Source organism: Rhinoraja longicauda, chromosome 1 (genome assembly GCF_053455715.1).
Source record: "Rhinoraja longicauda isolate Sanriku21f chromosome 1, sRhiLon1.1, whole genome shotgun sequence".
NCBI classification, from domain to species: Eukaryota; Metazoa; Chordata; class Chondrichthyes; order Rajiformes; family Arhynchobatidae; genus Rhinoraja; species Rhinoraja longicauda.
Window position 1 is genome coordinate 84964634 of NC_135953.1, and position 16334 is coordinate 84980967.

The 16334-nt window shown below is 44.4% G+C and overlaps 1 protein-coding gene across 1 annotated transcript in view; it reads left to right on the forward strand.

The window, feature by feature from the left end:
• Positions 1–16334, forward strand: part of col25a1 (collagen type XXV alpha 1 chain) — a 231415-nt gene that overhangs the window by 147643 nt on the left and 67438 nt on the right. Inside the window, exons 21-22 of the mRNA XM_078396380.1 lie at positions 15809–15853; positions 15952–16029. Coding sequence (XP_078252506.1) covers positions 15809–15853; positions 15952–16029 — 123 coding nt within the window. The remainder of the gene's footprint in view (positions 1–15808; positions 15854–15951; positions 16030–16334) is intronic.

Consider the following 16334-nt stretch of genomic DNA (forward strand, 5'->3'; position numbering starts at 1 on the left):
GGAGTTCCCATGGGCTCTGTGTTTCCTCCACCACGGCCAACATTTTAAACCATTAAAGTAAAGAGGCAGGTGTACCCTGGTCAGTGATTAGTCTCACACCTGTCGGACGTGACATCCAAAGTTCCAGACAGTCTAGACTGACAGCTCCAGAGGAAATATTAAGGACTAATTTAATACGCAAAAGAATCATAAGGAAAACATCATATTCCGTGTCCTGGTTATTGGAAGCTGCGTTGGACTCAAGGAAGAACCAAGTCCTTCACACCTCATCACTGCCGTTCCCCTGTGGGTCTATTGAGAGACGCTTTAAGAAGCAAAAGTATATGTGGTGGAAAGGTACTTTCAGTATGAAATACTCTCCCATCCAACTAGTGTTAAAGCATGATAATAAGCTTCTTACCCTTTAGTAAGAAACTATTTAAAAAAATTATGGTCCAATTTTCTTGAGTATGTCAACTCTCACGCTTTGGAGGGAACCAATTAGTTGATGTTGATAGGTTGACATCTTTACCGGTGTTTAAGGCAGCAGCATCTGTGCTACATAAAAGCCTGAGAGGGCTAACCGAGGCTAACCTCAGGTCAACCTGTAGGAAGGGAGATCAGTATAAGAATTACAGCCAAGCCTCTACCAGCTGTCTTGGAGTCTTGTTAGCAGCTTCATATCAAAACAGTGGGGAAAAGAATGTAAAAAAACATGCATAACTCCCAAGAGAATATTGATATTCAGGCTATCAGTAATATTGGCATGGACTATTTAATTGCAGACTGTGGAAATGGAAATAGTGCTCAGATGCTTGTTGTAGAACTTGTCCCTTTTCATTACTGCTGAAATATGTAGAAATACTCGGCACAGCAGGAGGCCATTCAGCCTGCCTGCCCCTGCTGACTCTTTGAAGGCTGTGCCCGGGGCTGTAGTGTAAGGAACACCAATGTCCAGGCCATAAGCAACCCACAATTGCAGAGAAACAAAACATCTGCCCCATCGTGACCATGGCTTTTGCTATTTGGGCCTCTGATTCTTTCAGCAATCCAGAATGCATTTCATCTGATGCAAGTGACTTTCAGAAAGGGGACTTTCATTTTAAACCACCTCCATTACTACCCTGTTCACAACTTCCTTCATAATTTAGACTTTAGAGGTACAGCGCGATAAAACGCCCTTTGGCCCACTAACTCTGAGCTGATCACCCAGTGCACCAGCACTCTCCTAAATACCAGCGACAATTTACAATTTTACAGAAGTCCCTTAACCTACAAACTTATATGTCTTTAGAATGTGGGAGGAAACCGAAGCACCCAGAGAAAACCTACACGGCCTCAAGGAAATGTACAAACTCCATACAGACACCACCCTTAGTCAGGATCGAACCCCGGTCTCTGGCGTGTAAGGCAGCAACTTTACCACTGCATCACTTATGCTACCCTTTTTTAATGTAACCTTCAAATCATATGATTTCTTAAAACGGATACTGTCCTCTGCCTCTGAAGATTTCTTTTAGGAAATCCACAACATTTTCTATAGCTAATATTTTGCACTTAATGGCCCGAGGTTACAGCTCAATTGAGTTGGAGAGCGAGTTATAATTCGATCAAATTGCAAATTCAGCTCAAATTGCAAATTAATCATCAGATATAAATGAATCACCATCGGGATTTTCTGCTCATTGCATTCAACTGTACACATATGTAGCCTGCATTTTGGGATCAATATTTACCATCAAAAACATTTAAATATTTATGACAAAACCTGCTATGGTATCTCAGTTTAACCAGGAAAAAAGTTTTATTTACTTTGTGATTCATTTTCAATCCTTTACAATTAGGTTACTCATGTGTGGAGAATTGACACAGATTAGAAATACTCATCTCATGGAAAAATCTATTCTAAGTGGCATTAATCAAAGTGCTGCGATGAGATATATCAAGGAATATGATCCTCTGGCACTCCGCTCTTTAAAAGAAAATATACATTTTAAAGCCTACCAGATTTGCTGGTTGATAACAAATTTTGTTTGTGGTGGAAATTAAGCACTCATCGAAACATGAGTCTGGATTGACCACAATAGTCGACATTTCACCAAGTGCACAAACTTCTGTCTGTTTCCAAAATGTTTTAAGGTTCAATATAGTTTAATTTGCAACAAGTTTCTCAATGTATCTTTCCCTCTCCTGCATATTTTTATTAATTCATTCCTGTATTTTTCCAAGTCTTCCTGATTAATAACGGAATCATGCTCCTGACAGTTGTTACGAGCCTCCCTTTTCTGACCTGCTTTTTAAGATATATTTTCTGTCATTTGGGACACAGTAGCTTTGGCTTCTTTACTATTTCCCTCTGGAGCAGTGCTCCTCATTTGTCGCTGATCTATGTCTTTGCTGATTGCTTTCTACAGACCATTTCCTGCTTAACCCCTTACTGGTGTACCCTTACCAAGCCCCATCTGCAATTAGTTGCATTTAAGTTTTACTCAATTGAGAAGTTTGACCTTTCTCTTTTTATGGAATCTTTCCATTTTTACTCTAAACTGATTATTCTAAACTCACTATTAGTGAGATGGATTGTAGTAAGAAAACACTGGCCATCTTTGTTTCTTAATAGAACATAGAAGAGTACAGCAGAAGAACAGGCCCTTTGGCTCACAATGTCTGTGCTGAACATGGGGCCAAGTGAAACTAATCTCCTCTCATATAAGATTATTGCTTGTCAGACCACAGACATTGTGTAAAGCATGAGGATAGGTTACACGGAGAGCCACTCTCGGCCAGCTGAGACAGATGCAAGTGATGAGCAGGACTGTCGTGGATAAGAACAAAGTGAGCAAAGCTTTTGATGAACTGGGGTTCCCAGAGGGGAGAGAATGGAATACCAACCAGGAGAGGAATGGAGTTGTTGAGCCCAGAGATAACAAACAGGTTAGGTAAGGGTTCCGTCTGTAAGGATGAGCAGAGATGAGTGATGTTGGATGTTGAAAATAGGCACCATTCCCAAGGAGTGTTGGCAGAGTGCGAAGCTCAGGCTGGGTCAAATAGAAAGTGTCAGGTTCAGCCTGAGGTAGCAACCCTCGAGGGGAATAGGAAAACAGCCAAGTTAAAGAGTTGGTTTCTAATAATAATAATAATAATATTCATTTATTGTCATTGCAACGAGTACAACGAAATTAAAAAATAACCAATCCTGTCGGTGCGTACAAACATATATGCAATAAATGCAAAAACAAATAAATACAATTATATTAAGTACAAAGATTTTTTAACGGTGTTGCCTAGTGCAGAAGGTAGTGTTCAGTTCTCGTATGGCCCTGGGGTAAAAACTGTTCTTAAGTCTGTTTGTTCGGGATTTGATCGACCTGAAACGTCGACCAGAGGGCAGATGAACAAACAGACGGTGGCCGGGGTGGGATGGATCTTTTATTATTTTGCCTGCTCTACTGAGGCAGCGTAGGCTGAACAAGTGCTCCAGGGAGGGCAGTGAGCAGCCGATGATCTTCTGGGCCGTTGTGATGACCCTCTGAAGGGCCTTCCTGTCCTAAAGATAATGACCTCTCTTTCTATGGTAAACAAGAGGAATTGAAGCTCATCCAAGGCCCAGACACTTGGCAAGCAATTTGACAGTGTAGAGGAGTGAAGCAGTGGATATGGGTGTCAATGGCTTACATGTGGGAGCTTAATTGTTTTTAGGTAATAATGGCGTTGATAAGGAAGAAGGGGGTTATGTGGTTGTGGTGTGGAGATTGGTACGGATTTTCTAGAGGTAATATTCTGTGAATGCTTATTTGTCATATGCAGCAGAACTAAACTGGAACATTGTCCGATCCATCATGGGTACAACTTGATGCATCATTACAGCACATTAGATGCAATAACAACAGTAAATATGGGTGGCACAGTGGCGCAGCAGTAGAGTTGCTGCCTTACAGTGCCAGAGAACTGGGTTTAATCCTGACTATGGGCACTGTCTGTATGGATTTGGTACGGTTTTCTTGTGACCACATATGCCTTCTCCAGGTGCTCTGGTTTCTTCCCACGTTCCAAAGATGCGCAGGTTTGTAGGTTAATATCCTTCTATAATTTGTCCCGAGTGTCTTGGATAGAACTAGTGTGTACAGGTCGGCACGGACGGTGGGCCAAAGAGCCTGTCTCCATGCTGTGTCACCAAACTATACAATAAACAAAGTAAACCATAATAGTCCAAAAACCAAAGCATGTTGTCTGATCATTGTAGCGCAAAATCCATAATGGTTAGGTGCTGAAGTAGGGTTGTGGTTAGGGTTGTATAGGGTGGTTCTATACCTGATGGTTGATAGGAAGAAGCTATTCATGAACCTGGAGGTAACAGGTAGTATAAGAAGATAACTGCAGATGCTGGTACAAATCGAAGGTATTTATTCACAAAATGCTGGAGTAACTCAGCAGGTCAGGCAGCATCTCGGGAGAGAAGGAATGGGTGACGTTTCGGGTCGAGACCTTTCTTCAGACTGATGTCAGGGGGGCGGGACAAAGGAAGGATATAGGTGGAGACAGGAAGATAGAGGGAGAACTGGGAAGGAGGAGGGGACAGGAGGGACAGAGGAACTATATAAAATTGGAGAAGTCGATGTTCATACCACTGGGCTGCAAACTGCCCAGGCGAAATATGAGGTGCTGTTCCTCCAATTTCCGGTGGGCCTGTGGACCTGGAGGTAACAGGTCAGGCTCCTGTACTTTTACCCAATGGTAGCAGCGAGAATATATCACGGCCAGGGTGATGTTGGTCTTTGATGATGTTAGGCATTCTTGAGGCATTGTTTACTGCCAATATGTTCAATGACCATGATGGAGTACCCATGATGGATCGGACAATGCCCATCACTTTCTGCAGCTTCTTTCATTTTTAAGCATTCGAATTATCGAACTAGAACATGATGCAACCAATGAGTATACTGTCCACTGTACACCTGTAGAAGTTCGATAATTCAGTGACGTGCCAAATATCTGAAACTTTTGAGGTAAGCATTCTTTGTGAAATCCTTAATGTGCTGGAGCCAGAACAGATCATCAGATCATCAAACTTTTCATCACCACCATCAATGAAGAGAAGTGCCTAGATGGCCACTAGATGGCAGCGCGTGCAGACGCAGCGGCCCCACACTCTCCCGATTTTTCGAGTGTTTTTAATGTTTTATCAAGTTCGTCATGTTTGTCACTTCAACAACTCTGGACAGTCAGCAGTAGACAGTATAGTCGTGAGTTCTTGCTGGACAAGAAAACAACATCATCAACACTGGACGCTATGCTTGCAGAGGAACTTAGCGGCCTCAGAATACTCTGCCTGACCTCGACCTTGGCCTCGAGTGCTGCCCCCCGGCTGGAAAGGAGACACCGCAGGCGGTGTGAGAGGAAGCAGAAGAGGGGTAAGCGCGGAGGCATCCGGGCTAGGCTAGCGGCTAGCCCACACAGACCGGCTATTCCGAGCATGCTAATGGCTAATGTACGCTCACTGGACAATAAAATGGACACTATAAGACTTCTCCGGTCGACCCAGCGTGAGGTGAGGGAATGCTGTGTTTACGTTTTTACGGAAACATGGCTTAATGACAACATCCCGGACTCCGCTGTTCAGCTCGACCGGCTAACATGCTACCGATCGGACAGAGCTACGGTTAGCGGGGGGAAGACTCACGGCGGCGGTGTGATTGTTTACATCAGTGATGCTTGGTGTCGGGACGCTGTGTTGGCCTACAAACACTGTTCACCGCTGGCGGAGTTTATGGTTGTGAAGTGCTGGCCTTTCTACCTCCCGAGGGAGCTAACAGCTATCCTGTTAGTCGCTGTTTACATCCCTCCCAGTTCCAACAACAAGGACAGAGAGGAGGCACTCTGCGAACTGTACCGGGCCATCTCTGAGCAGCAGACAGCACACCCAGATGGCTTTCTCATCGTAGCTGGGGACTTCAACCATGCTAACCTAAAAACTGTCATGCCCAAAGTATACCAGCATGTTGATTTCCCAACACGAGAAAACAACACCTTGGACCTTGTCTACACGACCATCAAAGGAGCATACAAGGCTTCCCCCCTCCCCCACATCGGCCTCTCTGATCACCTCACCGTTCTGCTGAAACCGGCATACAGACCCCGGGTGAAAGTCACCAAACCGGTTTCAAAAGAGGTACGTGTGTGGTCAGAGGACAGCACAGCTGCACTCCAAAACTGCTTTGAGACTACAGACTGGGACATGTTCAAGCAGGCAGCAACATACAACAACACAACCAACATTCAGGAATACACAGAGACAGTTACAGGCTACATCACCAAATGCATTGATGATGTGACCCACACCAGAGCCATCACCATCCGGGCTAACCAGAAGCCATGGCTGACAGGGGAGGTCCATGGGCTGCTGAGGGTCCGCAACGCTGCCTTCAGAGAGGGCAATCCAGCCGGTCTCAGAGCAGCCAGGGCCAACCTTTCCAGTGGCATCAGGAAAGCCAAACAACACTACACCCGGCGCATCACAGCCCACTTCAGTGACAGCAGAGACACACGGAGCCTGTGGAAGGGTATTAGGACTATCACGGACTACAAACCCTTACCACAGACCTGTGACAGTGACACCTCTCTCTTGAACGACCTCAACGGCTTCTTCGCACGCTTTGAAGCTCAGAGCAACACACCTGCGCAGAAAACAACTCCTCCCCCCAACGACCAGGCTATTTGTCTGTCTCCAGGCAGTGTGAGGAGCACACTGTTAAGGATTAACACCCGGAAAGCTTCTGGACCTGACAACATTCCTGGTCGTGTGCTAAAAGACTGCGCAGCTGAGCTCACAGATGTCCTCACAGACATCTTCAACATCTCCCTGAGCCAGGCTGTTGTTCCCTTGTGCTTCAAAGAAACCACCATCATACCTGTGCCCAAGAGGTCTTCTCCATCCTGCTTCAACGACTACCGCCCTGTAGCGCTGACTTCAACCATCATGAAGTGCTTCGAGAGGCTGGTCATGAAGCAGATCAGATCCAACCTCCCCCCCTCCCTGGACCCGTTTCAGTTTGCATATCGAGCTAAGCGGTCCACTGAGGATGCCATCTCCTCTGCTCTACACCCAGCCCTCACCCACTTGGACACTAAAAACTCATATGTTAGGATGCTGTTCATAGACTTTAGCTCAGCATTTAACACCATCATCCCCCAGCAGCTGGTTTGTAAACTAACAAATCTGGGCCTCAGCCCCCTTCTCTGCAACTGGCTGCTGGACTTCCTCACTGCCAGACCCCAGTCCGTACGGGTCGGCAGCAACACATCGGACACCATCACGCTGAGTACGGGTGCCCCACAAGGATGTGTGCTAAGCCCCCTGCTCTTCACCTTGCTGACCCACGACTGCACACCCACCTACAGCTCCAACCACTTCGTCAAGTTTGCGGATGACACAACAGTGGTGGGTCTCATCAGCAACAACGACGAGACCCACTACAGGAAGGAGGTGGACCAGCTGGCCGCGTGGTGCACAGACAACAATCTCTTCCTGAATGTGGAGAAAACAAAGGAGATTGTTGTCGACTTCAGGAGAACGCACACCCAACACCCCCACCCACTGACCATCAATGGTGCTGCTGTGGAGCAGGTGAGCAGCACCAAATTTCTGGGGGTGAACATCACCGAGGATCTCTCCTGGAGCAACAACATCACGTCCATCGCCAAGAAAGCCCAGCAGCACCTCTACTTCCTCCGCAAACTGAAGAGAGCGGGAGCCCCCACACCCATCATGTACACTTTTTACCGAGGTGCCATCGAGAGCATCCTCAGCAGCTGCATCACTGTGTGGTTCGGAAGCTGCACAGCCTCCAGCCGTAAGACCCTGCAGCGCATAGTGAACACTGCTGAGAGGATCACTGGCGCCTCACTCCCAACACTCCTGGTCCTTTACACCACCCGCCTCACCCGCAAAGCATTGAGCATTGTGGGTGACCCCTCCCACCCCTCCAACAGCCTCTTCACCCTCCTGCCTTCAGGGAGAAGGTTTCGCAGCCTGAGGTCAAGCACCACCCGACTAAAGAACAGTTTTTTCCACCAGGCTGTCAGGATGCTGAACTCTCTCCCCTCCCTTCCTCCTCTCTCCCCTGCCCCTATGGGACCTGGACTTTAACACCCCACACACACGCACATCCAGCACCAGACACTTTTTTAAAAAAAATTTGAAGTGACTATATTTTATATTTTATGTTTTATGTTGATTGTTGTTTGCTGTGCCTTTTGTTTTATGCACTTTGTTCCTCGGGATTGTGGGAAACGGTATTTCGATTTTCTGTCTGTGTGAACTGGCTGAGGATTGACAATAAAATTGACTTTGACTTGACTTGACTTGACTAGTTCCTCGGATTTCCCTTCCTGAAATTAACCATCAGCTCCTTGGTCTTGCCAACGTTGAGAGCTAGGTTGATGTTCTGGTGCCTCACAATTATCGCTCTCCCTCATGTACTCTGACTCATCGTTACCCATTATTTGTCCAATGACAGTGGTATTATTGCAAAGGTGGCATTGGAGCTGAGTCTGACTGCACAGTCATGGGTATAGAGAGAGAGAGAGAAGAGCAGGGGAAATGTGTAGGAAGGAACTGCGGATGCTGGTTTAAACTGAAGATAGACACAAAATGTTGGAGAAACTCAGTGGGACAGGCAGCATCTCTGGAGAGAAGGAATGGGTGACGTTTCAGGTCGAGACCCTTCATGTGGAGCAGGAGACTAAGGATGCAGCCCTGAGATGCTCAAGTGCTCAGGGCGGCAAGGTGGCGCAACAGTAAAGTTGCTGCCTTACAGCGAATGCAGCGCCGGAAACCTGGGTTCGATCCCGACTACGGGTGCTGTCTGCACGGAGTTTGTACGTTCTCCACCTGACCTGCGTGGCTTTTCTCCGAGATCTTCAGTTTCCTCCCACACTCCAAAGACGTACAGGTATGTAGGTTAATTGGCTAGGTAAATGTAAAAATTGTGTGTGTAGGATAGTGTTAATATGCGGGGATCACTGGTCGTAGCGCACCTGGTGGGCCGAAGGGCCTGTTTCCATGCTGTATCTCCAAACTAAACTAGAGTGCCTATGGTCATCTAGGAGGAGGCGTCGTTGCCTATCCACGTTGATTGAGGTCAGTCCATGAAAACATTGGGGATCTAGTTGCATGGGGGAGAAGTTCTCTCAAATTGATTGTGAGTTTGGAAAGAATGATGGAAGAGGGCAACGTGGAAATGATGAAGAGGAAAGGACTTAGGGAAGCCTTTGGAACACTCCGAGAGTGGTGTGGAGTAAAAACATATTGGACAAGATATTGTTGTCAAGGTCAGTTCAATAGGAATGGAAGATAATAGGAGCAGTCCTATCAAAGCAAGCTTTGGGCTATTTGTGTCCCGTTTAGTTTAGTTTAGTTTATTGTCACGTGTACCAAGGTACAGTGAAAAGCTTTTTGTTACATACTATCCAGCCAGCAGAAAGACTATACGTGATTACAATCAGGCCTTCCACAGTTTATAGATGCCGGATAACGGGAATAATATTTAGTGCAAGATAAAGTCTAGTAAAGTCTGATTAAAGATAGTCCGAGGCTCTCCAATGAGGAAGATGGTAGCTCAGGGCTGCTCCCTAGTCGGTGACATGATGGTTCAGTTGCCTGATAACAGTTGGGAAGAAACTGTCCCAGAATCTGGATGTATACATTTTCAAACTTCTGTACCTCTTGCTTGATGGAAGAGGGGAGAAGAAAGAATGGCCGGAGTGAGACTGGTCCTTGATTATGCTGGTGATCTTGCCGAGGCAGCGTGAAGTGCAGATGGGGTCAATGAAAGGGAGATTGGTTTGCGTAATGGTCTGGGCTGCATCCACGATTCCCTGTAATTTCTTACTGTCAAGGATGGAGCTGTTCCCAAACCATGTCGTGATGCATCCCAATAAAATGCTTTCTACTGCACATCTGTAGAAGTTGGTGAGAGTTTTTGGGGAAATGCTGAACTTCCTAGGCCTGCTGAGGAAATAAGGTTAGAATGGAAAATCATACAAGGACCACAGAGAGTTCAGGAAGGATGTGAGGCGATTAAGAACCAGGGCCGCAGTCAAAGTGAAAATTACTTATGATTTATTTGAGATTGTTTCAATGCATTGAAGCATGGAGAAAAAAAGGAAATATATACTATAGGCAAAAATGTGAATGACTTTTGAGAGAAAGGGGATTTTATTGATGCTTGGCCAATTTTCCTCAAGGGAAGTGATTTTTTTAATGACAATTCGTGGTAGTGGATTTGAAAAGAATGTAATGCTATACAAAGGGATAAGTGTTATTTGCACTGTCAGCTAGCGTGAAGGCCAGAAAGGGAAGTTGAAAGGTTTAGTTGGGATTGGGGAGACCAGAGGACAGTTGATGGTTATCATGAGTGAGATGAACTTGGAGAGGGCAGGTGAACAAACGGAGAGCAAAACTAGTCAGGAGTTCAAATCTAGGAGATCACGGTGGAGTGGCTGCTGAGAGCATTGTTTTATTGCAGATGGACAACAATGGCAATAGGTTCCGGAGCTGAATGATGGTCTCTATTAATCCCCTATATAACACCACCTCCTCCATTCAACTCCGGAGATCTTTGAAATGAATTAATCTCTGGCTCAATCCAAACCACAACGATTATCCTCATGCACAAAATGAGTACTGGAGTGAAATAGGAAAATACATTACCACAAAACATCTAGTTCTTCCATGTGAAAAAGAAGGCACTTAGCAGGAACGAAAGCAAAACTCAACAAGGGTCAAAATATGCCACAGTTTATTTTAAAGTCCTCAGGGCTCACTCATTCATCATCCTCACAGTGGACCCTGAAGAAGACAGTTGTTTTTTGCATGTGGTACACATGTAACTCATCAAGACACACACTGAAGTTCACTTAACAGCTTCCATTTATGAAGCAGGCTGCACTTTCTCCTCACCCCTGTGTCTCACAACCATTCACGCTTTTCAATCTTATTGTTGCATTTTGGCACATATGTCTGGTTTCTCCCCCCCCCCCCCCCCCCCCCTTATATTTCCTGGCTGTATTTGACGTGTATTAATAGAGCGTCTACAATGCACAGGCACAAGTCCGTGGTATTTCACAGCTGCCTCCTCAATGGAGCTGGTAGCAGGTTACTTGCATATCTGGAGGCTGTGAGTCTAATTCTCAAATGGAGAGTTAAGTTGCATTTCTCCCACAAACACTATTTTCTTTGTTTGATCTTTCATCCCAAAAGTGAGCCACTGCCAAAACAATGTCATCAATGTACAAAACAGAGAGCAAGAACTAGCACCATCACATGGTGCAAAGTGTTACTGCAACACAAGAATTGCTCAACAAGTAAGTTGAGGCAGCACGCTGGAGCAGTGGTAGAGTTGCTGCCTTACAGTGCCGGAGGCCCGGGTTCAATCCTGACCACGAATGCCGTCTGTGCGGAGTTTGTTCGTTCTCCCCGTGAGCTGTGTGGGTTTTCTTCAGGTGCTCTGGTTTCCTCCCACACTCCAAACATGTACAAGTTTGTAGGTTAATTGGCTTCAGTAAAATTGTAAAATGTCTCTAATGTGTGTAGGATAGTGTTAGTGTGCGGGGATTGCTGGTCAGCGCGGACTCGGTAGGTCGAAGACCCTGTTTCTGCACTGTAACTCTAAACTAAGCTAAAGTACAGAGATCCATCCGATTAGCAATTAAGTTACGATAACAAATCATGGCAGTATTCTCCATTTACTCAAGGTAGAAAAAAGACTATCCCTCGCAACAGAAGGTTTTGGACTCTCAGTTCAACACACATAATGGTCCAAAGGTTCTACAGCTCTCAATGGCTCTAAGAAACTCAGTTCCCACAACCCCTCACTATCTGCAATCCCCCCTTATCATTGCAATATTCTTTATCTGTTGTGATAACAATATTCTACACAATAATGGAAGTGCTTTTACAAATAGAAAGATCATCTCACACTTTTATCTCAGTGTTAATCTTTTAAAATAACCTATTCTCTCCTCTCCTCCTGTCACAGTGCATTACTGTATACATTTAGTTTTGTTGTCTTCCAGGATCCATTGATTTTAATATAAAACTCCATGCATTTTTTAAATAAGTTTCCTTTGCTGATTTTTTTGCCTGCTTGTGAAAGACTTTGCATTTCACTGTTGAATTTCGCCTGTCATTTATCTGCCCAGTTGCTGGGAATGTTTAAGTAACCCCTGTTATTGATCTTGTTGAGTCTACCTTTATCAATTTTCCATCTTCTGCCTATGGAGGCATTGAGCTCTGAATCCTATCTTCAATTCAATTCTGAGGATTTTATACAAAATAGATTTTTTTTTTAACCCTTAGGACCATATTGGAAACCTTATAGAGATATAAAGTCTTAAGAGCAAGTTACCAGCAAACAGGCTCTCTGTCCAATTTGTCCATGCTGGCTGTTGACATTCTAGGCTAGTCCTATTTGGTTCATATTCCTCTAAATCCTTCTGATCCATATATCTATCCAAATGTCTGTTGAAAGTCTTAATTGTATCCATGTCTTTAGCTTCTTCTGGCAGCTCTTTCCAGATGCAGGCTGCCCTCTGATTGAAAAAGTTGCCTCTGAGGTCACTCTTAAATCTCTCCCCTCTCACCGTAAGCCCGTATCCTCTAGTTTTGGAATCCTCTGTGAATTTTCCACTATGACTGTGAGGTTGACTTTATCCATGCCCTTCAATAGCTTGTGTAGGAAAATAACTGCAGCTGCTGGTACAAATCGAAGGTATCACAAAATGCTGGAGTAACTCAGCGGGTCAGGCAGCATCTCTGGAGAGAAAGAATGGGTGACGTTTCGGGTCGAGACCCTTCTTCAGACTGAGCTGTATAAACTTCTGAATAAGACTGAGTGTATAAACCTCATAAGCTTATACACCTCAAAAAGATCAACCCTCAGCATCCTAATCTCCAAAGAAAATAGTCCCAGACTATCCAGCCTCTCCTTATAACTTAAGATTGCAAGACCAGATAAATTCTGGTAAATCTCTCCTGCAACTTAATGATAGCTTTCCTACAGTTGGGTTACCAGAACTGCACATAGTGCTCCTAGTCTCACCAATGATTTGCATAGCTGTATCATGATGTGCCAACTTTAGTAATCAATGTCCTTTCTTCAATGAAGGTCAGAATGCCAAATACCTTCTTCAACACCATCCACCTGACCTGCCACTTTCAAAGAATCATGCACCTTTTCTGTTCTACAACACTCTCCAAGTCTGTGTAGCCTTTTCCCTGGCCGTAACGGAAATTTCACTGATTATACTTTAGAACTTAGAACATAGAATACTATTGAAAACAATTTGTCAACTTTTCCAGCATTGAAAATCTTAGATTTTATTTCAATTCTACATTCATTTCAAAAATGTTTTTGACATTTTAATAGTTTTCATATGCTGCAGAAATATCTATTGATGCAGAATATATTCTAATTCTACGTCCTTTTCCCTCGTCACCTTGAATGCTTTGTTTATTCTTGAGGACTCTGCTTTGCAGTCTTGTTCAGCATGGAAGGAGTGATCTTAAACTGTTATTCTTGCTTTGCCTAGTTACATGCTGTTCAACCACACTCAGAATAATTCCTGGAAGGAACTCTGTGGTTCCTCCAACTTATATTGCCATGATGTTGCCAGGAATAGAGGGACTGAGCCATCAGAAGACATTGGGCAGGCTAAAATATTATTCATTGGAATGCATCTTATCGAGATGTATAAAATCATGAGAGGCATAGATAGTGGAAATGGACAGAGTTTTTTTTCTCAGGGTAGGGGAATCAAGAAAATCATTTGGACAGGTACAGAGATAAGATAGGTTTAGAGGGATATGAGCCAAACACGTGCATATAGGACTTGCTTACATATGGCATCATGGTCGGCATGGACAAGTCGGGCCGAAGGGACTGTTTCAATGCTATATCTCTATATCTCCATGTTCAAGTCCGTTAGGCTCAGTCTAACTATATATCTTAAGGCCAAAAGTTGATAAAGTCGACCTTCAATTTGTAATTACTTTTCTTTTCCATTTAGCATGTTAATATATTAATACATTATTTCTTAATATTTACTTTGCTCAAGCACTTGAAATGAACCAGTTGTAATTGCACCATTACATTATAAGGGTTGCTCTAACTGATATGGCAACTCTCACATCAATGCAACCTTGTATTGGAAAAAATATATAAATACAAAAGTCTTGGGATAGGAAGGTGTTTTTCTGTCTTAATTTTTTCCAAATCCAAGGCTCTGCAACTGTCCAACTGAGCAGTGAATTGAAGGAGATATTGTCTGATTGGAAGCATATTTAGCTCTGTATTTCAGTAAACAGGGAATCCATCATATCATATCATATCATATCATATATATACAGCCGGAAACAGGCCTTTTCGCCCCTCCAAGTCCGTGCCGCCCAGTGATCCCCGTACATTAACACTATCCTACACCCACTAGGGACAATTTTTACATTTACCCAGCCAATTAACCTACATACCAGTACGTCTTTGGAGTGTGGGAGGAAACCGAAGATCTCGGAGAAAACCCACGCAGGTCACGGGGAGAACGTACAAACTCCTTACAGTGCAGCACCCGTAGTCAGGATCGAACCTGAGTCTCCGGCGCTGCATTCGCTGTAAAGCAGCAACTCTACCGCTGCGCTACCGTGCCGCATGATGATATAATGACCATTGGAATGCTTCACTAAGATTCATTTTACATAGAACAGTAGGGTACAGGACCTGGCCATTCGGCCCACGATGTAACAAAATTACCAACTCCTGATCTCCTTTTCACTGAAAAGGACTGACACAGTGTACTAATAACAGTTGCTGCTTGACCTGTTGAGTTCCTCCAGCAGTTTGATTTTTGCTGCTGATTCTAGCATCTGCTGTCTCTTGGGGTCCGTTTGTAACTTTGATATTCTTAATAGTGAGGTTTTTGTTGTAGGCAGCAAGACCAAACCAACTCAGTCAGGCAATTCCTTTGTTCAATTCCCCATCTAAATTGGTGGCTATTAATACACTGGAAATGATGCTCATTGTTGTTCCTACATCGTGATAGCCATCAGCCAAAATCCACATCTTAATAGTAAATCATAAATGAAAAGAATAACCGCAACATTGGATATAAATGGCAGTGATTTAAAGACAGGAATCTGAGTGCTAAACGGTGTCACTTTTTGGAAATGAAACAAACTGGTCAAATTCTGTCATCTTCAGTGTTCCGGTGAACTTGGGAGCATGCATACATTTAACTTTGAGGGTCGTCTCATAGACTCGTAGAGTAATGCAGCATGGAAACAGGCCCTTCAGTTCAACTTTCCCACGCCGACCAACATGCCCCATCTACACTAGACCTCCCTGCCTGCTTTTGGCCCATATCCCTCTGAACCTAACCCTGTCCATGTACCTGTTTAAATGCTTCTTAAACGTTACCATAGTACCTGCTTAAATGTTGCAATAGTACTTGCTTAAACGTTGGGATAGTATCTGTATCTGTTAGCTATCACCTGTTGTCACCTGTTAGCTTGACATGATATTTAGCTCAAAGAAAGAAATCCATCTAAAGTTGATTTCATCAACCCCTGGCTGGGTTTGCCTCCTGTCTACTGTTGCCCAACCACTGCTATATCTCATGCCTTATGTGAATTCTCTGTTAGGCATCATAATCAACATTCTAATCCTGACCTTCCTGTAATTGTATCAGTGATTTTATTGAGGAGGGACCTTCAATATCCCTCATGGGTTGCTCACACACACACACACACAGCCTTGTAACCAGGTGATCTGTTTTCCAGGGTGACCATGGAAACGATGGAGGATCAGGACCTATGGGACCCAGAGTAAGTTGCTTTGTATCTTCCAGTATTCTCCATTCAATTGTCATAAATTACTCATCTGTAAATCTGATATCACCTTGACTGCCATGATGTCCTTTCAGGGGCCACCTGGTCAGAAGGGTGAACAAGGAATAACCGAGATCATAGATTACAATGGCAACATCCATCAGGCACTACAGGTGGGTACGACTGCAGAAAAGCCTCTACTCACGAGCACATCTCCAAGAAACTCTCCAATCCAGCCTCAAATTCCACGGGGTAACAACACCCTTTTCAAAATTTGTTCAAAACAGCTGATACCTAGTAATCAAAAAAATCTGTGGCGTCAGTAAAACAATGCAGGCGGGTTTTATGTGAGGCTCCCAGCCAAGAGATTTTGTCTCACCTGAGGTGGGCCTTCCACACTTTGTGTGCACAAAGGCCTCCTCCACCAGCTCTCCGCTGGGGTAGTTGAGAGAATTGGCAGTAGAGCGGGGTTGGGGGA